The sequence below is a fragment of the Colletotrichum acutatum genome, assembly GCF_030867785.1.
Source record: "Colletotrichum acutatum strain CBS 112980 chromosome Unknown BDZ83scaffold_44, whole genome shotgun sequence".
Classification (NCBI taxonomy): Eukaryota; Fungi; Ascomycota; class Sordariomycetes; order Glomerellales; family Glomerellaceae; genus Colletotrichum; species Colletotrichum acutatum.
The window spans coordinates 27,786-52,649 of NW_026849038.1; the positions used below are offsets into that span (position 1 = coordinate 27,786).

The 24,864-nt window shown below is 52.1% G+C and overlaps 10 protein-coding genes across 10 annotated transcripts; 6 read left to right on the top strand and 4 right to left on the bottom strand.

Annotated features, from left to right (window-relative positions):
* Positions 1-737: 737 nt before the first annotated feature.
* On the bottom strand, positions 738-2,607 carry BDZ83DRAFT_577221 (transmembrane amino acid transporter; the record flags this gene model as incomplete). Its single annotated transcript, XM_060504997.1, has 6 exons — positions 738-1,012; positions 1,062-1,414; positions 1,469-1,899; positions 1,956-2,088; positions 2,146-2,237; positions 2,296-2,607. 6 exons carry the CDS (start codon positions 2,605-2,607, stop codon positions 738-740), a joined length of 1,596 nt encoding a protein of 531 aa, XP_060365180.1.
* A 2,753-nt stretch (positions 2,608-5,360) lies between these two features.
* On the bottom strand, positions 5,361-7,197 carry BDZ83DRAFT_312882 (meiotically up-regulated gene 113-domain-containing protein). Its single transcript, XM_060502314.1, has one exon. It carries the CDS (start codon positions 6,793-6,795, stop codon positions 5,512-5,514), a length of 1,284 nt encoding a protein of 427 aa, XP_060365181.1. The 5' UTR covers positions 6,796-7,197; the 3' UTR covers positions 5,361-5,511.
* A 927-nt stretch (positions 7,198-8,124) lies between these two features.
* Positions 8,125-9,290, top strand: BDZ83DRAFT_312947 (uncharacterized protein). Its single transcript, XM_060502316.1, has one exon. It carries the CDS (start codon positions 8,347-8,349, stop codon positions 9,058-9,060), a length of 714 nt encoding a protein of 237 aa, XP_060365182.1. The 5' UTR covers positions 8,125-8,346; the 3' UTR covers positions 9,061-9,290.
* Positions 9,291-9,309: 19 nt separating this feature from the next.
* Positions 9,310-10,392, top strand: BDZ83DRAFT_719374 (fatty acid hydroxylase superfamily protein; the record flags this gene model as incomplete). The annotated part of the gene is made up of 3 exons (XM_060512166.1): positions 9,310-9,320; positions 9,393-9,648; positions 9,745-10,392. The coding sequence occupies 3 exons, from the start codon at positions 9,310-9,312 to the stop codon at positions 10,390-10,392; spliced, it is 915 nt and encodes a 304-aa protein (XP_060365183.1).
* Positions 10,393-11,317: 925 nt separating this feature from the next.
* On the top strand, positions 11,318-12,591 carry BDZ83DRAFT_312896 (uncharacterized protein). The gene has a single exon (XM_060502315.1). It carries the CDS (start codon positions 11,599-11,601, stop codon positions 12,358-12,360), a length of 762 nt encoding a protein of 253 aa, XP_060365184.1. The 5' UTR covers positions 11,318-11,598; the 3' UTR covers positions 12,361-12,591.
* Positions 12,592-14,561: 1,970 nt separating this feature from the next.
* Positions 14,562-15,396, top strand: BDZ83DRAFT_620545 (uncharacterized protein). The gene is made up of 3 exons (XM_060508196.1): positions 14,562-14,843; positions 14,898-15,214; positions 15,274-15,396. Exons 1-3 carry the CDS (start codon positions 14,660-14,662, stop codon positions 15,373-15,375), a joined length of 603 nt encoding a protein of 200 aa, XP_060365185.1. The 5' UTR covers positions 14,562-14,659; the 3' UTR covers positions 15,376-15,396.
* Positions 15,397-17,383: 1,987 nt separating this feature from the next.
* Positions 17,384-19,507, bottom strand: BDZ83DRAFT_620550 (TfdA family taurine catabolism dioxygenase TauD). The gene is made up of 4 exons (XM_060508197.1): positions 18,999-19,507; positions 18,448-18,934; positions 18,066-18,371; positions 17,384-17,991 (listed from the first exon to the last, which is right to left on the bottom strand). The coding sequence occupies exons 1-4, from the start codon at positions 19,252-19,254 to the stop codon at positions 17,820-17,822; spliced, it is 1,221 nt and encodes a 406-aa protein (XP_060365186.1). The 5' UTR covers positions 19,255-19,507; the 3' UTR covers positions 17,384-17,819.
* A 270-nt stretch (positions 19,508-19,777) lies between these two features.
* On the bottom strand, positions 19,778-21,650 carry BDZ83DRAFT_719377 (flavin-binding monooxygenase-like-domain-containing protein; the record flags this gene model as incomplete). The annotated part of the gene is made up of 5 exons (XM_060512167.1): positions 19,778-20,788; positions 20,853-21,098; positions 21,148-21,284; positions 21,347-21,377; positions 21,435-21,650. The coding sequence occupies 5 exons, from the start codon at positions 21,648-21,650 to the stop codon at positions 19,778-19,780; spliced, it is 1,641 nt and encodes a 546-aa protein (XP_060365187.1).
* Positions 21,651-22,699: 1,049 nt separating this feature from the next.
* On the top strand, positions 22,700-24,208 carry BDZ83DRAFT_620554 (uncharacterized protein). The gene is made up of 2 exons (XM_060508198.1): positions 22,700-23,423; positions 23,493-24,208. Exons 1-2 carry the CDS (start codon positions 22,828-22,830, stop codon positions 23,992-23,994), a joined length of 1,098 nt encoding a protein of 365 aa, XP_060365188.1. The 5' UTR covers positions 22,700-22,827; the 3' UTR covers positions 23,995-24,208.
* A 206-nt stretch (positions 24,209-24,414) lies between these two features.
* BDZ83DRAFT_751938 (uncharacterized protein) lies at positions 24,415-24,681 on the top strand (the record flags this gene model as incomplete). The annotated part of the gene is made up of 2 exons (XM_060514123.1): positions 24,415-24,590; positions 24,654-24,681. 2 exons carry the CDS (start codon positions 24,415-24,417, stop codon positions 24,679-24,681), a joined length of 204 nt encoding a protein of 67 aa, XP_060365189.1.
* Between the last annotated feature and the right edge of the window lie 183 nt (positions 24,682-24,864).

The following is a 24,864-nucleotide window of genomic DNA, read 5'->3' on the forward strand; positions in this document are numbered from 1 at the left end:
TATAAGGTGCCTGGGTTCTCCGTTGACGAGGCGCTGCGGACGCCGGGAGCACGTGGTGGCCAAGAGAGGAGACGTCTCTGGGCACGGGTGTGATGTATCGGGTACCAATACGGCGATATACGCGCCTGAGAGGTGACTCGTCAGGTCTGAGGATGGCACAAAGAACAGTTTTAACTCGACGCGGGGTCGAATTATGGTTTTCAGCACGGGGCCTCGGGGATCTTACGGGAGAAAACTGCCGTATGTGCACTTTCGAACGCTCGTGGTGCTCGTGCTGTAGAATTTCCAGCTCGAAGACCTTCCGCAGGAACTCAACACGGCGGGGGCTTACGATCAGTTGACGAGGAAGCCGCATGATTGTTTCGTTCGTTTGACGGCTTTACCTTTATGAGTAATGACGGCATCACCGCTCGCATAGCAGTGAGGTACTTCCATGGCCTCGCAATAAGCAAGCAAGCATCTCGTATGGCATCTGTTGTTTGAAATGGATTATCTCATACTACATTTAGTGTTGAGGCGCCATGATTATCAACATCATTAGTGAGGGTTCGAAAGATGGATTATGGAATTGCGTCTTGGCCTATTCATAGCCAAAAGTACGTGTAAATAAACACTATGGTATCGTTGCTTTAGTTCTCCTCTACCTCCGATAATACTGATTACGAGCATGCAGCGACGCTCCAAGTCATGTGTCAATCTTTTACAACGGCACAAAAGCAACTGATGTTGGGCCCGGTTCAAAGTCCGTTGCTAGCGCAGCCAAAGGGCTTGCCGACGGTGCCCGCTCTAAACTCTTCAATGATGCCTTCAACACTGGCGTATGTGCCGGCAGTGAGGAACAAAAGACCGGTGAGAATAATGATGATGTTGAGACCCATCGTCGCAAGATCGGCAAGCTTTCCAGGCTTGGGGACGCCGGCGCGATTATCGGCGCCTCGCATGCGGAAGTAAGCAACGCCCCAGAAGATGAAGCCGAAGAATGAGTCGAACAGAGAGGACATGAGTGAAAGCACTGAGTCTAGTTAGCGAAGCACCTGTGTCGTTGATTCGATGAAACTCACGGGAAGAGAAGAAGGGGATAAGTTCGGCAATCAAGAATGCCAAAAGCCACAAGGCAAGGAGAATGGTGGCCCAAGAACCCCAGCCGACGATAGTGTGTTCGTGCAAGTGCTTGGTGCCCTTGAAGAGACGGAAGAAGAGAAATCTAGCCGAAACGCTGGCGTACAAGACGCCGAGGAAGACAAGAGTCGGGATCATGAAGGAGAAGGACACCTTCTTGTAGACCTCCTCGAGGGAGCCAAAGGCGGGTGCAGTCATGTATTGGTTTCCGACAAAGGCGTAGACAACAGCTCCGACAATGCTGAAGACGATGATCTCGCCAATAGTGACAGCCCAGAGGGCCTTGGGGAAGTCCCTAGACCTTGCTTAGCATACCTATATATTAACGACAGTACGGTACTAGACTTACCTCGGATCCTTCATCTCCGCAATGAAACTGGGCAACGTGATTTGGCCGATGAAAGTGTAGCTGATGTTCAGGAAGGCATTCATTCCGGAGACAAAGGTAGTGGCGGCAATGGGAATGGCCGTGACAATCGGGGCGCCTCCAGTCTTTGTTGTGCCAGTAGTCTCGTCGACATATGTTGATCGGGGGTCGTAGCCGGCGGGATGCGCCTGGATGCCAGCGAAGATGGTAGCCAGAAGCACCGAGATGAAGGTGAAGGCTGCGGATGCGGTTCCGGCTTTCGAAAGGGCGTCAAAGGTGCGAGGCAGCGAGCAGAGCCAGCAGATGATGGTGACGACAATGGAGAAGACGACAGTTCTACAGACGACGGGATCGGATTCGGTCATTGTGTTGAGGTACTTGGCGCCAACGAGGACGTGTAGAGCCTGAATGAACTGCGCACGGAGTGTTAGCAATGCGCCCATGTTGGCGACGAGAATAAGAGGCATACAGTGTTGTTCAGAATGAACATGACAGCCGTAGCGTACCATGCCCATGTCTTTCCCCAGAAGAGCATCTGGCCGATATCGCAGACGTCGCGAACTTCGGGGTGTCTCATGCAGAATTGCCAAAGGACCAAAGATCTACACGGGCAGTCAGTATTATGTCGAGGCGAGCTGGACGAGGGAGTCGGAACATACGTGTAGAGAACAACAAGCGCGATGACGGCAGTGAGGATCAATCCGGGCACCAGTCCAAGAATACTATACGACCATGGGAAACTCATGATGGCCTTTTGTCGGTCAGCACGATGCGCCACGCGATAAATAGCCACGAAAACCGAAACTCACTAGACAAATGTACTCGGAAAATAGCAGACCGGCCGTCTTTTGCCAGCTGCACGTCCTGTACTTGATCGCATGGCTATTCTCCTCCGCAAGCTGCTTGGTCAATATGGCATCGGCGCTGTCCTCGCTGTCGGAGCCCTCTCCGACGCCCTCCTTGCGAGGCGCAATCCGCGGGCCGACCTTTGTGTTGCGGCCGCCGAACCAGGCGCTGAAGCCAGAGGAGCCGCCCGTCTCGGCATCGGCGCGGGCGAAGGCGAGCTCGGAGGAGCCCTTGTCGTTGGACGTGGGCTCGGGTTGGCGAAGATCTTTATCCATGGCGCGCCAATTGAGTCGCGGCGATGCGCCGGGTGACACTGGGAAATGGAGGGGTAGAGGCGACGGAGTTCCGCGATGCGGGCGGGTGATGATATCGATGGCAATGGCGTAATGGGATACTGGTGTGACGATACGGTGGGACGGATCACGGACGCTCAAGTGGCAGGGCGGCGGATGGAGAAGAAGAGAAGAGACGGAGGTGTAGAAGAGGAGGAGGGACGAGGCGCAGGGACGAGGACAAGAGGGAGGTAGAGATCGGAACAGACTCCAGGCTCAGGATGACGGAGGGAATGCGCGAGCACGTGGGACGTGCGAGTTTAAGGGTACGAGGAGAGGCAAAGGAGGCAAAGAGCTACAGGCTATTTGTGAAGAGGAAAAAGATCAGCTTGGCCAGGCGTCAGCAGTATGATCCCGGCAGTTGGGAAGAGACATGCGACATGGCAAGGTGACATGGGAAGTTGGAAACGGCTGAAGAAGGGCTGGAGCCATGGACGCGGGCTCCTTGCGAACCAGGAGTGTAAACTGGGCCGGAGGGAGCGATGGGAACTCGTTGCATGCCACTTGCAGGAGACTGCAGTAGACCGAGAACATATCCGCAAAAAGCAGTAACTGAGAAGGGAGTGCGGAGGGTGTTATCTCTAGAGAGCGTGAGACTATGAGAGAGCAGAAGGATTCGCCTTGTCAAGGGATGATGGCGATACCTGAAGAGACACCACAAAGCAGGTGTATTGCCATGTCGCTTTTGCCCGTCTCTCGACTTGTTTCGAACATGGCAAAGTTGCTCGAAAACGTTCGCCAGAGATTGCGATACCCGCCGGCGGACATCTTCCAGTCAAAAACCAGCCAATGCAGACAGGAAACATGAAAGCATGCAGAGGGGAACAAGGGGAGGAGAAGGGTCTCCCCGGTGCGTGGGTGGAACTCGAGTTCCGCCCCGGTCAGAGATTTCAGAGCCTCTCAAAGCTCTTGAGAAGCAGAGGCATCGAGAGGGATCACAATCCGGCCCAGGCTCGCGGAGCACGTCATTGCAAGATATGGGGAAGACGCCCAACTATAGACGGCGCCTCTCTCCAAGGGGAACTGGATCGCGGATGGCTTCGCGGCTCGGGAAGACTGTTGGAGCCTTGGAGGTACCTAGCCGTGCTAGCTTTTTGCCTACCTTGCCAGTATCTGCAGTAGCGTATCCTTGAGGAGGCGAACTTGTTGCTGCTACCCCCATCAAAATGTCGTTCAAGAGATAGCATTGGATACTGCGAGACCACTCTAAACCCTCTAGCGGGCCGAGTAGAACGAACGTTTCTTACGACCGCGGCGCCCCCGGGCACCGGTTCAGTCCTTGCGAGGCTCGATGTCGTTGAAGAGCCAATTGAGTTCCCAGGGGCGACACCAGCGATCGACAAGAGACAAGCAAAGATTGCCAAAAGAGACAAGCAAAGACAAGCATCGGAAGATGCGCCACCAGAAAAGCTTGCTCAAGCTAGTGACGTCGTCCCCGGTCAGCCCCCGGTCAGCCACCCCCCAGTCCTGATGAAGTGACGCTGCCCCCGTCGACGGACTAACAGACTAGTAGGGCTCGTTGGTGGGTGCGTGTTTGCTCGGAGGATTTGTGCCAGCGCCAAGCAGCAGCGAGCATCTCTCTGAGTGGGAAAATAAAAAAGTCCAAGAGATGGTCAAGAGATGGCCAAGAGATGAGGCACTTTGCTCGGCACGCGAGAACACGAAGCTTGGCAGGGCGAGCAATGACGAGTGAAGACGGTTGTCTGGCTACTATCTGAGGTGTGAGACTCTCATCAATAGTTATCCTCCTGCTCGTTTTCTGTGAGACCCAAAACATTGAGCTCTGATCGAACGAACCTTCAACATCAACACTGAGCAACCAGTTGATGTTTACTCATTCGGTCCGAGTCAGAGCTTCGGGGCGTGGAGAGCACTGAGAGTTTGGCCTCGAAACTGGGGGACGCCCAGACGCTCACGCCTCAAGAGCAGAGTCCAAGGCTCCAACGGTGGTGTCCCCCGCCGTCCCTCTGGTTCTGCATTAGGCCGTCAGCATTCCCAGGATGCTGCATGCAACGAGCAGGGTGGGCGGGGAGGTGGTGGCACCTTCGGACCACATCCGTGCCGACCTTGACTTTTGCTGGACACCTGGAGCAACCTGTACATACTGTATCAGTCCATCTTCAGTGTGTGCTGCCTGTACTCTTGGCTATGAGACTCAAAGACCGTTACGCTGTATATATCCGTAAGTACAGTAATAATCAAAAGTCTACAAGAGTCAAACACTATCGGCAACTTGATAAAGAGCCAAAGAGCCCGCGTCTTCAAGCAAGGAGAGATACACAATGACACATGGAAACTGCAGCAGCGTGGGATGCTTGCAGTTTCTGTTCCTTTTCATCTTCCAGTCATCGTACAGTCCCCGTAATTGAACCTTGTCTTCAGCTGAGGTCGGGGTACGGCTGCCACCCGCCCAGGAACCGTGGAGGCTATGGGTCGAGATCCCAAATTGCGCCATCGGCTTTTGAAATTGCATCAACCTGCAGAGGAAACGTACAAGTAAAAACGTGAAACTCAAACGTCCAAGGAGTACTCCGTCTGTATTCATGAGTCTTTTCTTGGTGACCCGAACCAGCGGAATCCCGATCGGGCGAGGCCCGCGGACAGCTGCCGAAATGCAGGGTTCTGTTATTGCCCCGAAGTTTGGATGCCGTCTGCTATCTGCTATACTATCATGATGCTGATTGAAATGCTATACGAGGTCCGAATGCGATGAAAGATTCCCTTACGCCGTCCGCCATGCAATGAGTGCAAGTAAAAACACACAGGCCTAGCAGTTAATGGTCACTTGATCACCACTTAACAGGCACTCCAAACACAGTCCGAGCAAGCCTCATCAACTCGCCAGACTCAGACAGTCGTCTCGTCCCAGTCAACCCATCTCCGAATCACATCGTCCACCGCGCCAATGCCCTTCTTGGACGTCTGCACCTCAAACCACTCGCGGTGCACCGAAGTGCACCCGGCACACGTTATGGGCCCGGCATGCAATCCCATGCCCGACAGCTCAATGTGAATGAGCCGCTCGACGCGGTGCACATGCGGCGTCATGCGCGGTTGCTGTCCCGATGCCGCGCTCGCTCCCGGTATGTACGGGTAGTACCGCAGTACCTCGATCTCGTAGGAACACTGCTTTGTCCACTGTTGCATCCTGCGCTGGACGTTCTGTGCCCGTCCAATCTTGATGAGCATCTTGTTGTCGCCCGATGCGCCGCCGTTGGCATTCGCAAAGGCCGACACGACGTCGCTAGATCGTCGGTTGCGTCCCACGCCCCGGGCCGGTGAAGGCGGTGCGAGCAGCGATCTCGCCTCCTGCACAGGCGCCGCCTCCTTTTTAGAAGTCGGAGTGATCCAGAACATGTAGATGTAGCCCGCTTCTTCAGAGTTGCCGTACGGCCTCGCCAACTCCGCCATGAGCGCCGAGGCTGTCTGGGGGTCGGTCGATGGCGGGATAAGTGACAGGTACTGCGCTGTCTGGGACGTCGAGAGCGGTTGGGGAGACGCTTGCTGGGAGCTCTTCCGGGAGTGGCTCGACGTGCTCGGTCGCGGGCGCGAATTCGAAGGAGCCAGGAGCTGGCTCGAGGGCCGGGGCATGGCTGCGGAGCCGCCGTTCTGTACCGGTCGCGGCTGGGGCCGAGGGGCGGGCTGGGATTCCTGGACTTCGTCGATGGGGATGCTGAAGCAGCAGCAGAGGTGTAGTTCCTTGCGTTCCTTTTGCGGCGGTCGTGTATATGCCGACGGCGGCTTCGAGGCGTTCGTGGTTTGCATGCCACTACCGCCGCTGAGCCGCCCCCCCTGTGGTCGTTTCTGTTTCTTGGTTGGGTTGGATCCTACGTCCACCAGGCCTAGACGGTCTGCGAGGGTGTCGATGCTCGTCCGCTCTTCCAAGATGGGTCTGCCGGACAACCTAGGGCCGGGACTCGACTGTGCAGAGCGACTTGCGGCCTGGTCTTTGTGGTGGTGGCAGTAGAGCGACTCCTCCTTGACCGTTGGCGAAAGCATCTTGCCCCTCGCGGGCGTGACTGAGTTGCGGCATAGGTTTCCTGCGCCCGTGAGGCCCTTGCAGGTTGTCTTTGGATTCTTCGAGTCCGATCGCTCGAGGCGTTCCTCGGGTGTGTTTGCAATGTATCCCATTGTTTCCTCCCTCCCAAGTTGAACAGTGAAGTTGTTCGTCGTCGTTGTTTTCTTCTTAGTTCAAAGTTCGCGAGTGCCTTCGTCCTAGTAGCCGGAGGGCCAAGGAAGATGCAAAGGATGGAAAGTTCGAATACGATAGCGACAGCGGGCAAAGGTCGCGTCAAAAAGAAGGTAAAGATTTGCCAAGTGTCGCTCGGGAGAAAGGCAAGAAAAAGAAGAGCGTGACGACACTTTGGAGGGGATTCACGACGCTTGCTGTTATGCGTGTGCGTGAATCAGGGCCACATCCAAGATGGCCTCGCGAGTGACGACCTGCAGCCAGACCACAATCAAGAACAAGAACGAGAACTTGGATAAACAACGAAGACACCCTGGCCCGGCCGACGATGGGTCATCTTGACTGAGAGCCTCTGAGGTCACGAGGTGGGCGCGGACTTGAAGTGACTGGGGAGATGACTGGAGGAGGTTGGGTCTCGACGGGGTCTGGACGGGGTCAGAGACCAGGGCAGAGAACCTGCTGAGCCTCTTTTTTCCCTTGCCGCCGAGACGGACTGAGAGAGAGAGAGAGAGCTGCCTTGCGATGCGGTGTGTGGTGTGCGGGCGTGCTTCGCGTTGGTGCGTGTGGTGCGTGGGTGCGTGGTGCCAGTGGAGAGAGCTGCGGGAGCTTTGGGCGCGAATGTCGTCGCGTGGCTGGCGCTGAGTGGCTGATGTGCACCGCCTCAGTTGAGCCACAGTCGGAGCATTGGAACCGCCGAGGTCCTCAGCCACACTTGAACCTCTGAATTTCCACTCAACACCAAAAAATGCATCACCACAACACTTCTTCTGCCTCACCTTCGCTACGATTTCGGGGACCTCGATTCGGCTCCACAAAGACTGAAGGAGGCTTTTTTATTCTATATGTTCTTCACAATCCTCAAATTCCAATCTGTGGTCCAGGTCTAGCCTTCTCCCTCTACCCTGCGAGATGTCAAGAATGCCTTCCAAGTAGGACGGCTACCGACACATCAGCCGGTACAGCTTCCAGCCAAGCATTCTTTCAACATGAATCAATAACAACTTCCCGAGCTCTTCTCTCATTTGCTCAGAACTCCCAGGTCCGGTGACGTGACATCTCCAGACCTTCTGGCGTCACTAGCAGGGAGGATGGGCATGGCAAACGTGGAATCTTCGACGACGTTGATGACGAACCGGCGACAGCAAGACTTGAACCCGGACAGCAATTTGCGCACCCATGTTTATCCAAGTTCCAACACGCACTATCGCTAGCCAGGGTCAACATTGGCATCCGTATTCGGACATCTCCAAGGCCGGGATGAGCTATCATCTCCACACCGAAAGTTCCGTTCCTCACTTTTCTAGTTGCTCCGAGCAAGATACCATCAGACCCGAAGAGTGCCCACCTTCGGCCGTTGCAAGCAAGTTCGGGGCTGCTCCATCGCGAATCGAGTGACTGCCGCGTGTCTGTGGCCACATGGGGCAGAACGGCGAGCTGAAAACCGAACAATCGACGGCGGGCAGACCCATTAGTGCGCCGAAGACGTGCATGGTATGCCGGGCATCTCGCGTCCGACCCGGATGCACAATCATACCGAGCGGACGGCGACAAAGTTCACTGCCAGGCCTACCTTATCCGCACTCAAAAGACGCCTTGAACTTCATCAGCCCTACGGAGTATATGGATTGAGGTGCAATACTCGCCTTGCCCATCTGCTCAGTAGTGGTCGGTCATCACGCATATCACCCATCTGTCATGTTGCTCGGCCCCAACAACTGTCAGGAATGACCATGAACGAGAAATCACCCAATGCCCATCGCAACGTCAAATATCCTCATTGCCTTGTCTCGGTGCTTCAGAAGTCCATCCGCAAGCCCAGGACGGAGCAGAGCCAGGCGTCGATGCCCCTGAGGCCGGCAATCTCGGGGACTCAAGCGCGGTGGACAAAATCACACCACAAACAGACCATCGGGAAGTGGGTCGCCCGGGGATGGAGAATGGATCCTCTGTGCCTCTCTTCAGCTGGAAACACACGGCTCCGGGCCATTCATCAAGAGCAGGCGATGAGAAGCTGTCACCAGATTCGCCAATCTCATCAGCTTCACAATGAGCCAATGGCAATGGTCATGAGGCGTAACTCATCCAATTCGTATTCGGATCGGTGGATTCATGTTCAATGCCTCCATTTGTCTCCAAGAAGAACAGACCAAGAACAGGCACAGCAAAACATGCCAGTCATCGTACCACACCTGAGCGGATGCCGGTGAATTTTTATCGTCCCATCGGCGTCTGGACCCCTGCGCCCGCCCTTCGAGAAGAACCATCCATTTCCAAAGCCCGTTCAACGCCAACACGCGCAGTCTCCACCGAGTGCACAGGTTTATTAATTCAACTTGACCCCTTTCGCAACTCTGCCAGATTCCCCTCTCTGTTCTGGTTGCTGCCGTTGCATCTCGAGAGTTGCACATCGCCTTCTTTGAGTTTGCCTCTCCTGCATTTGGGGTGAGTCTGATACTATGGCGTCCTGGTAAGTTAACCGCAGCGTCTCGCCTAGATACCTTACAAGTTGACTATCCGCTTACACACAATGCTGTCATAGGAATTCGACCGTCGTGTTTCCCAACCAGACATCTACCACAACCTACCTCGGTGTACTCGACGATGTGAACAAGTACAATGTCCAACTCAACGCCATTGAGCGCTTATGGGCGGCGTGGTACCTGTGGATGCAGAACGACATCCTCGCCACTGGCATCATGACCTTTGTCATGCACGAAGTCGTCTACTTTGGTCGCAGTCTGCCATGGATCATTATTGACGCCATTCCCTACTTCCGCAGGTGGAAGATTCAACAGGCACGTCACTCCGCCCACATTTGCCATGTCCCATGCATTCAGCAGAATCCTACACGTGAAAGACGACCACCTGTATCAGTTGCTAACTTTGAACAGCAAAAAATCCCAACTTGGAGGGAGCAATTTGAATGCGGCGCTCTAGTTCTCTTCAGTCACTTCACCGTCGAGCTCCCGCAAATTTGGCTCTTCCATCCCATCGCCACCTGGTGCGGCCTTGACTACGGCGTGCCCTTCCCCGCCTGGTGGAAGATGGCCTACCAGATTGCAATCTTCTTCGTCCTCGAGGACACTTGGCACTACTGGATGCACCGCGGCGCCCACTGGCCTCCCCTGTACAAGGCCGTCCACAAGATGCACCACTACTACTCGGCCCCCTTTGGCATGACGGCCGAGTACGCCTCTCCGATTGAGGTCATGTTCCTTGGTCTCGGCACAGTTGGTTCCCCTGTTCTATGGGTCCTCATCACAAAGGACCTGCACCTCTTCACCATGTACATGTGGATCGTCCTCCGCCTGTTCCAAGCCATCGACTCGCATTCCGGTTACGACTTCCCCTGGTCTCTGAGGCACTTCCTCCCCTTCTGGGCCGGCGCCGAGCACCACGACGTGCACCACGAGAAATTCATCGGCAACTACGCGTCTAGCTTCCGGTGGTGGGACTACCTCATGGATACCGAGGCCGGCGCGGAAGCCCACCAGCGCAGACGGGAGAAGAAGTTGGACAAGGCTAAGAAGGCGCAGTAGAGGGATGAATCCAATCCTCTCGCAAAAGTGTTGCTTCCGACTTCCGTCTCTCCCTTGGAGGGGATCAACATTGGCTGGACTCCTGAAGTGACGGAGCCGTCGCGAAAGACTTCCCGGCTATGCATTCCTTTTCTCTTAACGGCCGACACGATGACTTCAGTATGATAAATTGTAATAACCTAGACTTACCAACTAATGCGACAATCGCTACTTGTTAATACACCAATCCTGTACATACAGAACACTATGCTCTTGATTTCTCTGAGTCTGTCATGTTAACTTGAAATTGCCGCCAGACAAGCCTGTGGGCTGTTCGATTGAGAGATGACTCAGATGAGTACGCAACAGCAACGGCCCCTCTGCCAATGATAAAGACAGAGCTACTTTAGATGACTCGATTGCTAAGTCGAGGTCGTGTCGTACAGGAGGGAGAACAATGCGGCAGTGTTTGATGGAAACAACGGCAAACTGCAGTGCTTTTGGTCTTGCAAGCAGGGGGCCGCATACGAGGATGGTCGCATGGCCGTCCTTGAGCAATCGCCTGAAAGACTTTGAGCTGTGCACAGATCTAGCCAGTGTTTCTTTGTTCGATCTTCCGGACAAGCTTGACCAATTCTATGACAGTGAACACGAAGATAGATAGCAGAACTAACATCTTCTCCTCCGCCACTTTCCGGGGTTCAATGAAATGACCCAACTGGCTGTGAGTATCAGCTCCAATTCTCTCGATGATGTTACGCCGCTGTTGGTTTTTCAGGCCGATACTAAACCATTGGCAAGAAAGTCTTTCTCAATCTTCCGGTGCCTGACAGACAACTTGGATTACTGCTCCTTGTATCTCCGTTATTGAATGCCAAGGACGTGAGCGCAGCAAGGGACTCGCTATTCCTTGTTTTCGAGTGCATAATCCCGAAAATAAATCAACTTTGTTCTCATATGCCTGACATGAACCATGGGATTGTTCAGAACCGCTGTTTTCACTCTCGGTCCTGTCCTCGTGTCACACGGCAAAAGAATGCCGGCAATGCAAGAAGTCGGCGTGCCTATGCAGCAAGCTGCAACCTCTTGAGGTCGTACCCAGGGGCTAGACGAGTCTGAGGTGATGAGGTTCCAGAAAGCTTGCCTGCTCGTCAAACATCCAAGACGCATGGGAACAATACGACTTCCCGAACCTCCTACACCATCAGAAATTCAAAAAGACCCGTTATGCCACCCAAATCTGACTCGGCGATCCATACCTCTCTCATCCTCGAGATCTTAGGTGTCTATCAGCAGTTATTGGCCATCACACTCGTTCACCAAAATCGATTTTCAAATTGCTGTTCAACTCCAATAGCAATAATGTCTCGCTACCTCCTCCCGATCCTGGCAGCTACAGCCGTCCTCGCCAAGACAGATCTCGCAGGCTGCGCCTCTCTCACATACACCTACCCAGGCCCCTCTGGCGTCTCCATCAAGACAGTCATCCACTACGTCCCCGAAACCCATGAAATCTGTACCCCGCTCGACTGTGGAGGTACCGACCCGGCGTCCGGCAAGAAAATCCCCGGATGCCCGGGCTACTCCGGCACCGAGACCATCACCATGAGCTTCCTCTCCAGTTGCGCAACCGTCAAACCACCCACCGTCACCATCACCCAAACCCTAGCAACCCCCGGGTCGAATAGCGGAGTCGGCAGCACAACGGTGACGGTTACGCCCCCTACCACGACGAGCACCATCATTAAAACCGTTACTACGTCGGTGACGTCGCCTTTGTCTTCGCTGACGCCGTCGGGAGTCACAACTAGGACGGGCGGCACGGGTAGCACCTTGATCACGTCGACGGAGGGTGAGGACGTGCCGACTGGGACTGGAAGCGGAGCGGAGCCTTCGTCAAGTACGGTTCCGGCGGGGGCGGGGTCGACGGCTCGGGCGGGGATGGCGGCAGTTCTCGGCGTCGCTGCGGCTGTCGTCGTGTTCGCTTGAGGGAGTTATTGATCGCCTCGCATACACTCAATCGCCTAGAGGGAAATCCGAGCTTGGCTTATTGGTTTGGCGGTCCTGAGGATTTCGACAATGATGGGATGGAAATGCAGTTTCCCTATGCTCAACGGAAACAGTTGAGGCTTCCTCAGCTGTCATGACATGTTGATTCACGTTTAGACCACCAGGTATTTAGACGATTCTTGTCAGCTGCCCTTGGTCAGTCTAGCCACAGATGACAAAATAGATTGGGTATTTGACTGCTTCGGAATGCCAAGCTCCCAACTTGAGATGTGTCCTCTTTTTTGACTGTCTGCAAAGTTTGTGCGATCTAGGATGAAAGGTCAGAATCAAATATTCCATGGGTAAGTACTTATTGCTGTGTACGATATCTCACGCTCTCTGGATATGAGAGTCAAGAAATGTGTTAGTTTCATACCTGATACGTAGCTTCTGATCCAACGATGAAAGAGTTGTGTATTTATAACAATCTATCTCTCTCTCTCTATCTCTTTCACACAAACTCGAGCGAAGTTCGGGATGAACGAAAGATGCATTCATTCCTTTGGCTAGTATATGATGATATGAGAATTGAACCCTTGGCCAGAGCTTGCTTCTGCACCAGATGGTAACAATAAATCCTCTCTTCGGGCTCGGCTTCTATACTTGAAACACGATAGAAGAAATGAATAACGCATCGGTCAGTCTTTGTGATGGCCAGGAGCGAGTCATTGAGCGATCTCACACCGCCACTTCAACTCGACCGGTAAAGCCATGTATTCGAAGCAGTGCATATGCATTGCTCCCAAGATCTAAATGTTGTTTGTAGGAATTCTTCAGTATCAAAGGGGAGCAAGGCTGCTTCACACGTTTACTTCTTAATTCGGTAACCTTCTTTTGCCCGAAACTCCGAACAACCTAGTCCATACCGTAAGCCAGGCCTCGGTCATTGCCCATCACGTAGATTTAGTGCCGAAGGAGAAGCACATGCATTAGAGGGACAAGAATAATACAAACTCGCTACCAAAATCATGCCATTAGCCTTGTATTTAGCCCGTGGACCATGTCCAAGTCCTTGCTGATCTTTGATGCAAAAGCTCGAAGTCATGACTTCACCCATCTAATTGTACCCGCATCTACGTTTTCACGCCAGCCTGAGACATTCAAACTTCCTCAGCAACATTGTAAGTATTGTAGAGTCTGAATATGAGCACGGGCTGCTTTGCTAATTCCCCGAATTATTGATATATCCCCGAAGGTTTGTACTTGTTCTGGAACGTTTCCCCATGTGTCAGACTCAGTCACAGCTCCCTGCTTCAATGTGCTTGTCCCTGCATTCTGCCAAGGTGTTTCCAGCTTCGTAGTACATGTCAATACGAGATGAACCCTCGGATTGAATACAGTCAAGCACTCGACTAGGAGTTTTCGCTCCTTGAAAGACCTTCCGCGTTCTGGCACTGCCTCGCGCAGCAAACGTATTTCGCCTGCGGTGATTTGACAGCTGTTACTTGCATGAGGTCCCCTTTTTGTTAGACCTGGCCTAGTCAAACTCATGTCCGCCGGGCTGCCGGCTTGAATTCATGCAGGCCTCCAAGCACGTTGCCGAGTGAATTAGACTTTCGGCTTGGTGGAGGGGGCATAAATCACGGATCAGACGAAAAACCGAGACCGTCTCGTCAAAGCCCGCCGGCCCGTCCTCCGCCGCCGTGGCAGCGACAGTACCCCACACTGGCCAGACCCCCGGTTCCCGGCTCCGCCTGAGTTTCACTTTCTGGGTTGAAGCATTCACGATACGGCATACACGCGGTTTATTCACCATGTAACTTACCTAGTGGGCACCGCCAATGAGCTGTTGGACCCTGAGAGCCGTCCCTAGTTGCCGGTGGTATCATCCGCGACGGGAGGGGGTTAGGCATCAGATGATCTGGGGTCGGTCGGCGACGTACTGGTGGCTCTCAGCTTTTGCCGGGGGCCTTCTAAGACGCAACTCGTCTGACGGCGCCTGGCTTCTGTCATGCCGCACCACCGGGATTTCCGGGTGCAAGTTGCGGTCCGTGTCGGGGTCAATGGTTGACTGACCACTGTCTTAATTCAGCAGGGTCTTTGAATCATGAATGAACCCCTTTCGAAAGCCATATAAACCTCGTGTTGCCCGCATCCATCACCGGACCTCTAGCCAACGCAGAATCGACATTTCATCGAAGCCAAAGCCAAGCACATCACTGTAGACCGCTTAGCGCCACAACATTTAACAAAAACAGTTCCATCGTCTCTACTAGCCCTGAACCTAAGAACAGCCAACATGCCTTTCCTCGTTGTCGTTACCCCCAACATTCCTGCCGACAAGAAGGATGAGTTCCTCGGGGCATGGCCGCAGGTCAAGGAAGACATCGCCAAGCAGCCAGGTGTCATTGGAGTAGCTGGTGGACATGTCATCAACGAGAACGGAACACCCGTGACGGACTTCAAGTTCCTTCAAACGATAAGTGAGGCTCTCATTTGAAGTCGAATCTCTCAGCAGCAGCTAAATTTTGTCGCAGCTTTCGAGTCCGCGGCAGATGACAAGGCTTTCGCCGAGTCGGCGTGGATCAAAGAGCGTGGAGATCAGTTCAAGGCCAGTCCTGGTGGCGAGCCACGAGTCAAGAAGTTCGAGACTGGTCCGCTTCCTGGTGAAAAGCCCAAGACATTCACTCAGTTCTGCTTCATTGATGTTGCAGACGAGAGTAAGCATGAGGAGGCGAAGCAGGCCTGGATGGACCTAGTCGCTGCCCTCGGCCAGACCGTCCACTTCGGGGGAAAGAGTGTTGATGGTGGTCAGTCAACTGGCCTGGGTATCTTGGGATGGGACAGCGATGAGGTAGGCATCCCATCCGACTACAACGGTTGCAGATTATTCGTTGCTAACATCTGGGGCAGGAAGCAAAGGCTGCTTGGACCAAGCCGGAGGCACAGGCGGCGCTGCAAAAGTACCAAGGTTTTGGAAAGAGCGTTGGCGTCATGGTCAAGCTCGATGTATAGACCAGGGATTTCTGATGTGTAGAATGAGTCATTAGATGTGCCTCAATCTCGTTCAAGACTCCATTGAATATGATACTTAAGTACATTTCTTATCCTTATCTCAATATACCAATTAGTGAAATAGTTGGCTCAAGGTCAGGTGAAATACCAAGTAAGTACTTGGTGGTGAGAGCTGTACATAAATTCACAGTCCTTGTAATCACAATTACTTAAAGCCCTTTTGCTACATAAAGTATTACGTAGTTATAATGAGGAATGAATTATCAGCCAGTCTCTTTCCCAGCAGACTCCAATAACTCAGCTCTCCAGTCTGGAAATGCTTCGTGGTAACCACTACATATGCGGTCCTCAACTTGCTCCGTAATTATTTGTCTCCAGTTCTCACCCATCTCCTACGCTTTGTTGCAAAACCCGGGCCGAAGGGGCCGACGGTCATGATTTGTGTCCCAGATCACCGTATCCAGGTAGGGGAATTTCCCATTTGCCACAGCCTTGGCCAATGACCTGAGATTCTCTTCTCCATAGTTCTCCCAGCCATCAATATGAAGCTGCTGTATGCATTGAGGCAAAAACTTTGGCAGAAGCTGCAAGTACGACTCCACTTTATCTATCGAGCTTCCATCTACCCGATATAGCTAGATCATGTAGCCATGAAGGTTGATGGATTTGAGAGCCTTGAAATTCGTAAGGGAGATTATTGAGTATGACCGGTTTGGGTCCGTTCGCGTATGGTCATTTGTAACACTCTTCCAAAACTGACTCATCACAGTGAGATGCTGGAGAATCTCCTAGTGATTGTGGAGGGGTCTTGGATCTCTCTGGGCGTGGGAGAGTGCGAGTTCCTGGTAAAGTAGCTGAAATGTGTGAGATAGGGTAGGCGATCCATCAACTTAGGCAACACTCCTTCCCAAGACCCTTTCATGTGGAGGTGCAGCCACCTGAGCAATGATAGCTTTGGAAGACTCTCTATCCCTCCAGCGGTATATGATAACACCTCAAGATTTGGTGCATTGTCTATGAGCAGACGTTCAACAGGACTAGGAGTGGTGTGATGAATACACCAATCTTCGTCATGGCCGTAAAAACACATGTCGTCGTCGTGGTTCTCAATCTCTAGCCCCATATGTCGGACCTGGCTCAGCAGTATCGTTGACTGATTCAGTTTAGGTATGCATCCATGTATCCATGTATCCATGTTTCTAACGGCTGAAAGGTCCACCGACGCGGAACGCACAGGCTTAGTTTCTGGAGATTTGGCGTCATAGTCAACAAGAATTGAACGAGAGTCTCAGGAAGAGTATCGCGACTTAAGTCGATGGGATTAATACAAAGACCTGTCCTTTCAGACAAGCGCGTATATGTAATCTGACTGCGCTCTTCCTGGGTTGCGCAATCTGCCAAAGGTGAACAGTGAACACATTCCTCTCCAAATGCTTTGATGTCGATGGACTTGATGCAGGAAGAAAGATGGGAGTCTTCGTCGATAGTTCTGAGTAACCGGAACAACCTAGATGTCAAGTTTGTTTCTTCGTTCGTGCAGTTCATGTTGCAGTGGTGTAAGAAAACGTGAGAAAAAATCGGTTCAGAAATTTTGCGTAGTGACCGTAATGCAAGGCATAGACGGCGTGGCCCAAGCCGCTCTCCGTAATCCTCGATCGACATCTTGGGGGCGCTCGGCTTGTCGAGCTTCATTTTGTGCTGTCGACAATGACAGCAAAGTGAGGTGCAGATCACGTCGAGAATCTCGACTGGTAGGTCTGTGAGGGCAATCATTGGAATGATTTTGATCTTCGCCGCGATGAAGTTGGTAATTAAGAAAATTGGAACAAGCGCACTGATGCTCGGGCTCGGCTTGATCTAGACCTTGATCTTGGAGCGGTGTCTTGGTTAATATACCTCCCACCACCGTCCAGACAGATTGGTGTGACTGATGTAATTACGAGAGTGCCATGACAATCTCCACCTACCTTAGGCAGATTTCGTTGTGGTTGGAAGTTTGGAAACTCTTGGCATGTTGGTGACTCATATATGATTGTTCAAATCAGGTATCCAACCCTTCTCGAAAAAGGCATTTTGGTTGAGCCAAGGTCCGCTTGAATTCCCTAGGTACTAACCCAATCTCTTTCAATGGTTATATCGATGTTTGTACTAATTATCAACGGCAGCTCCATCCCGTCTACCTTGCTCTTCCTGTCAACTTAACTGCAGAAAGTCGGTACGTGTATCAGCCCCTCGGCACTCCCTGAGCCCAAACCCAAACGAGTACTCGACTGGCCATGGTCATCCCAGCCTCATGGCTTAGGACGCACCTATAGAGATAGACTGTTCATTGGCTAGGCCGGTTTGTAAGAACGAATTTCATGAGCACATTGCCCAGACATGACCCCCAGAAGCCAAAACGTCATACATCTATGACATGCTAGACCGAGTTACAGATGACCAACTCATGACCTTCCTTTACTCTTGTTTCCTTCGCTACGGATGAATGGATCAAGAGGGAATATCTGAGCATCTGGAGTAACGCCTTCGTACAATTGAGCCCATCTTTCTTTCAATGGCTCTGGCGTCTCCCAGCCATACTCTGGGTCGCGCAACCACTGTCGTAGCAGATGGCGTCTATGGCGATTGAGAAACAGCTTGTTAATACGATGATGCTCTCGAAACCTATAGTATTTAAGGCATGAACTTACTGCTGCTCTTGAGTATCGGTGAACCCATCCCGAGCATGGAAGATACCCATGTTGTTGGCATACTGAATGTCACCTTTCTGGAAATCCAGGTTGACGGCAAACTTTTCACCGAGATAATGAAGAGTATCGAGTGCTTCCGCTTGTGCCTCGGAAATCGGTGGAATCTCTTCACTTCGTGGGAGCGCACCGTAACCGACAAAGTAGCGACGAGCGTATTGCACAGCTAAACGCTCAGGCGTCGTTGAAGTAGCAGGTTGGTAGTGCACCAAAGGTCGGGAAGTGAAGGACTTCTCGGGCTTGCCAAAACTAGCAATCAAACAAATCATTAGCCGATGCTCGTCTCGTTGCATCGATCCATTCGCGTTGGCATGCAGCTACTTACACCTCGAATTGCCAGTCTTGCGTGAGAGTATGGATGAGATCAGGACGCGTACTAGCAATCTCATTGTAAACCCTCGCAATGCTTGCCAATTTGCTCGTGCCGCCCTCCACAGCAGTGGAGAGAGCAAATAGGGAGACAATGTCTCCAGCATCCGTATGGAATACTTGCTTATCCGCGGTGTAAGCAGGACTGCCAATTTGGCCCTTGTCCTTCGTCAAAGTCAAATCTTTGATATGAGTAAGAACTACATCAGCTGGTTTCCCATCATATTGCCTGTCCTGGCGACCGCGTTGAGGTGCGATGTGCGAGGACAAGCCTGCGTAAATGATGATGTTGTCTTCTCTTGTGTGTTCATCCACACGGAGACCACGGATGACGAAGAATCCGTGCCCATTGTGCAACTCGTATGAGAGCTTTCGAAGCTCAGGATGAAGTTTGGGTAGGGGAAAGCTTTCCTGGTTGATGTGGCCGAGGGGCAGATTCAGCGCTTTGTGGGATAATCAGCTACCGGTTACCATCTTGCGGGTCACATGCAGGGCAATTCATCCTACCTCTAAAGTGAGCGAGCGCTGCGTCAAGTTCGTCAAGCTGTTCCGTTGTAAGGGCATACGTCCAATTGTACTCGTTGGCTAGTGTTGCTCCCTCCCAGACCATATCGCTCGTGAATTTCTGCGGAAGGCTCTTAGGCAGGCTTGTGGGAAGACCAGGCTCCTGAACTCGGCGCGCAGTCCGAGCCTGGAATTTTTGGTAGTTCGGGGCATACTGGATGTCCGGCTGTACTGGCCGGGTCAAAGTAGCGGTGGCCATAGTGATACACAAGGTGTGCTAGGTGTCTCCTGTGACAGTTAAAGCCCAAGAAGCCTATACTATCCGAAGATGCTGCTGATTTCCGACTAGTCGATGCCAAGTTAGCTCGTTGGCTCTGGTGAAGTTGAGTCTCTTATGTTTAGACAGCAGATATCAAGAGCGTTGTCTGTTCCGGTTTCGCTGTGGTGATGGCGACATTGCTCTCTTCGATGTCGTGCCGCGGAGAAAGTGGAGTATTGCTTGTTGAAATGGCTCACGAATAGCCGATCGTCTGATGACCACCACTATCACCCCTCACGTGAAAGTATAGGAACATTCGGGGTAATGGCTTTCTATTACCTTACTATCAAAGACGTGCAACACTCGTCATTAACCTAACACGTACAGTTGAAACCGGTCGTGAAGACCTAAAAATAGTATGCCTTGCCTTGGACTGATTACTGCTACCTATAATTGACAGTGCCTACTCCAACGTCATGAGAGGATTCGTTGTCAAATACGTAATACACAAAGGGCAGCAAGTTTACTTTGATTTTGCGCTGTTCTTCTTCCTCCACTCCTCGCCCATTTCCTTCACCTCCCTATTAGCCTTCAAAATTTGATCGCGGGCCCCCGGCCAAGCCTTCCGGCCCCGCCACGTCTCAAAAAGCCGGTAGACCGCCGGTGAATCGGCACCGTCCATGAGCAAGCTGTAGAATTTTCGGTCGCTCCACCAAAGCTTCCAGGCCTCCCTATTGAAACAGCCAACCCTCTCCGTCACTCCGGTTCCTGCAACCTTGTTCAACCACCTGTAAGTGTCGCTGCCGAACATCCTAAATCCTAGGTGGGGTAGCGGCCCGCGTCCGAGGGTATCCACAACGGTGTCGTAGTGTCTGTTTATGTCTTGTGTCATCACGTCGGCGGAGGGAAGAGAGACTTTTCCGCTCCAGAGACTAGCGAGCGCCATCGTGACGAGGTCATTGAACACAAATGGCGCCTTCAAGATGAAGAAGTGGCCGATGAACGCAAGTGATTCAGGATACTCCTCTGACAGAAACCCTCGATACAAGCGAGCGAATTGGACATGAGGGTCCTTGAATCGAGTTGCGTTGATGCGCTCAAAATGATCGGGCGCTTTCGCAGGGTCGGTAGGGTCACCTGGGCCTTTAATGACCGAGAAATCGTATTCGTATCCCGTGCAGATGATGATGGCATCAATATCGTCTAGAACTGTACCGTCTGTGAAAGTGACCGACTTGGGGCCAGTAACTTCCTTCACCCCAGGGACAGTACGAGTGATACCGTCCCTCAAGTTCTCAGCGAGGTCATTTGATAGAACCGGAATCCGATGCTCTGCGCTTGCGAGAACCCGGGGGGCCACGAACGACGGATGTTTGCTGAGCCAGGGATATGCTTTCCTTCGGGCGCTATCCAAAGCGTTTGTGAAGACCATGGCGCAAGCCCTGGGCCACCAGTCACCTAGACTTCGGAAGATTGTGAGGGCACGGCGCGTCATGCTGTGGTCAAAAGCGTTACCCTGGACCATTTTTGGGACCTGTGATCGCGTTAGAACCATATCCTTACAAGCTCGAACCACATTTGGAGGTCCGGCAACTTACCAGATAGAACTGCTGACGATGACTGATTGTGATCGAGCGAGCGTTTGCCTTCTTGAGAAAGGACTGCGTGTCAGCGCTTGTAGCCCCAATCCCAATAAGCAGGACATTTTTGCCCGTGTATTTGTATGGGTCCTTGAATTCAATTGAGTGCTTGGCCTCCCCCTCGAACTTTTCAATGCCTTTGATATCTGGCATCATTGGAGTGTTGACGATCCCAGTGGCCAGCACAACTCGATCGAACACATGCTTTTGAAGGCTAGTCTCCATGCCTGGGAGAGTATCGTGCGTATTTAACCCATTTCCCGTTGACGCTATCTCGTTCAACTTTGTTGACTTTAGTGGAGAACTTGATGTGAGGCAGAAGATCAAATTCCTTTGCGTAAGCTTCGAGATATCGTTCAATACTTTTCGCAGTGGGGTGTGTTGCATCATCTAATACCACATGGCAACGTTAGCAATGATCATACCCGTGCGGCGTAGGTGAAGTATTTTACCATCCGCGAAGGGGAAATCTGTGATGTGCGCCTGATATATGCATTAGTACCACATGTTGCTGATGAAAAGAACTCAAGTCTTGCTCACCATCTGTTTTGAGGTGTTGAAAGAAGTCATTGGAAGTGCGGTGACTTGATCTGGTCTGGGCGAGAAGTGCCATAGCCCACCAAGGTGATCATTTTGCTCAAACGCGGTTACTTTTAGGTCTTGCTCCTTGAGGTTCTTTATTGCAAGAAGTCCCAATGCGCCGGTGCCGACAACGCCGACATGGCAACCCACGGGCTTCGAGTCGTCGTCCGCCATGTAGAGGAGAGAAATGTCTTTGGTGATGCTGCTGTGGAAACGCGGAAATGTCTCCAATTGTGTTTCCCAAGTGCTCCCGACTTACAGAGTGCAGGTAGGAAGGGCACATCCTCTTATTAGGTTGAAATATCTCCTACCTTTGCAAGTTATCAGAGATACTTAATGCCACGCTAACCCGGCGGAGACATTTAGTCTGACATCAGCAGAGCTCGGTGAGATTTACTCATCGTTGATTGGGGATCTTCACCAAGGGCAGGATTGAGAAGGAATCCACCCACCTTGGGAGATCCCAATGCGGAAATCAGCTCTACTCCCTGGCCTGAGCTGCCCAACCGGAGCTACAAGGTGTAGGAAAGTGGTGGGACACCAGTGCGCCACGAGTTATTAGTGCAAGTAGGATTTCCATCCATTATCGTGTGGGTAGGGTGTGCCATGATCACAGGCGTTATGCCTAGAGCATCGGCAGAGCTTTGTTCAGATGGCGTCCAAAAAATGACCAAGTTCTAAAGTGGATCCGAGCCAGCTTGACGTTTGCTATGTTCCGCATACTTGCTGTTTCTCAGTATGTTTCAACAGTTGAACGGGACAGATTCTGCCAAACTGCATGTAGACACTTCACTGACGACTGATAAAGCCAGGCCCTTCACGACAGTGGTCAAATACTCGTCGACTTCAGTTCGGGCAGCGGACAAAATCAGAAGCATTTGGAAGATGCTTTCCTCTATCGACGTTATGACGAGAACTCTTTAGGGAGGCTTGTAGTCAGCCAATTGCAGCTTTGGCTGGCTGAGGTCGTGAAACTTTTTTTAGATGCACGTAATTACTTTATCACCACCAAAGTATCACCCAACATTTGTCAAAAGTCTTTGGCATTGATTTTCTAACCCTGGTTGACTTAAGTGCCTACAGCATTGGTATTAGGCACCAAGAAACCAACGCGGAGCTTATCCCGGGCAGTCGGATGTTGGGCCGAACTGACCAAAGCCCAGCAAAGGCTCAATTCCGCCGGTAGATCCACATTTGGTCGTTGGTTGGTGGTGACTCATAATTTACAGTATTAATGCACGGTTGGGGAAGTCTCTCTTAACTAATCAACTAGTGTGAACTCCGTACCTGTGTTGACGCAGAGGGGTCCGTCCCAGCCACATTCATCGCAGCATTTGCTACTCTGATTTTCATGCCTAAAAGTATTTCTCAAACACGGAATCCTAGCCAATTGAAAGCTATGGCATCTGCTATCATGGAACACCCCGTGGTGGGCTTGTTGAAGTCGCTCATGTCAATCGTGAGCACCAGCGAACTTGAAGAAAGCATTGGTGTCTTCCTAGAACATCATCTTCATTCCCTAGGATTCACCGTCGAGCGCATACCCATTTCACCAGACTCGTCTCGCCATAATGTCTACGCATACCTTGGCTCTTCACGCAAGACACGCGTACTTCTGACAGCCCATATGGACACTGTACCACCGCATATTCCGCTAACGATCGACGGGGATATCATCCGGGGAAGAGGCTCGTCCGATGACCTTGGCCCGTTGGCAGCCCAGATTTTAGCTGCCGAAGAACTGGGAAAGGAAGGCAAGGTACAGGAAGGAGACATTGCCCTGTTGTTTGTTGTCGGTGAAGAAAACGGCGGTAACGGCATGATCGCTGCGAATGACATGGGCTTAAAGTGGGAATCCGGCATCTTTGCTGAACCGACTGAGAGCAAACTTGCAAAGGGTCACAAGGGGCAGGTGGCATTTGAAGTGATCGCCAACGGCGTCGCATGGCAAGTCAACCCTTCTTGATCGCGAAGTGATTATAGTCATTCAAAAGCTCTACTAAAGCCAAGATGTAGTCACTCGGGATACCCCCATCTCGGCAAAAGCGCAACTTCTGCGTTGCTGGCGGTGTTGAACGACCTCTCCGCAGCAACTTGGCCCGAATCCGACCTCCTCGGCCCTTCCACATTCAACATCGGAACTATCGAGGGAGGCGAGAAACATAATATCGTCGCCCCGTCCGCCAAGGCACTATGCGAGGTTCGCATGGTTTCCGACCTGCCCGGCATCAAGACCAAGGTTGCCGAGATCGTTTCACGACATCCGGACGTGGAGTTGAAGTTTGTTTTTGAGTATCCCGAAGCGTTACTGCAATGGGAGATTGACGGCTTTGATGCGGCTCCCGTGGCTTTCGGGACAGACGTACCTCGACTCAAGGCGGAGTACTGCGACAACAGGGTGCTGTACGGACCAGGGTCGATCCTGGTAGCTCACGGGCCCGACGAGTTCATCCGTGTGCCGGAGTTGATTGAAAGCATAGAGGGATACAAAAAGTTGGTGCTTCATTTTCTCATGTAGGAAATCTCATGTAGGAAAATCCAAGGGCGAAACATTACTCCTGAGGCGTGTGGGGTAACGTGAGACAATGTTGTTGGTTAACTGTGGAACACAAGGGGGAAGGTTTGATACTCGCGATGTGCTCGTATTGACAGCCGAGTGGGATGTGACCGGGGTGTTCGTCTCAACTGTACCCTGGTATCGTCTCATCTCGACCAAAAGAATTGATCGCCCCTTTTAAGCTTGAATTGCCCAAAGTCATATTAAATCCGCGATGAACTCTCCATTTTTGAATCCCTATCTCGTCACTACCTGCAAGCAGGCTTTCCATTTCAAGAATAAAAACATTGAATCACTCCTGGCTGGCCAGATCTAAGCATACTACATCGCAACACACTCATTCAACTCGGTAATTCTTGAAGCTCTGCAACCACATTCAAGATGAAGTTCTCCATCATCATCGTCGCTCTCAGCAGCTTCGTGGCATCTGCCATTGCTGCACCGGCCAAAAGCGTTCCGGCCAAGGATAATAGCGGAGGCAGAGTCGTACTCGATGGTGCTCAGTGCAGTCCCGTTCAGGGACGTTTAGTGTGCGATGATGGTCTCGGCAATACATTGTAAGAACATCGACCCACTGGACCAATAGTGCCTTTGAACTTTCCTCTAACTATTTCCATCAGTTTCGCGGACGACCCTTTCTCGTCATAGTTCACATTAAGCAGGCAGCAAATATAATTGCCAACGGGCATTCATTACCTGCAATCCCAAAGGCACGCTCTTCACCCGCCGATTTAGGATACTAAATTCCTTGCTTCCCCGCAGGATGAGCTCATGGAGTGGTAGCGCCAACAATTAGTGCCACGGCAGTGGTGGTTAGCGACTAAATACAGG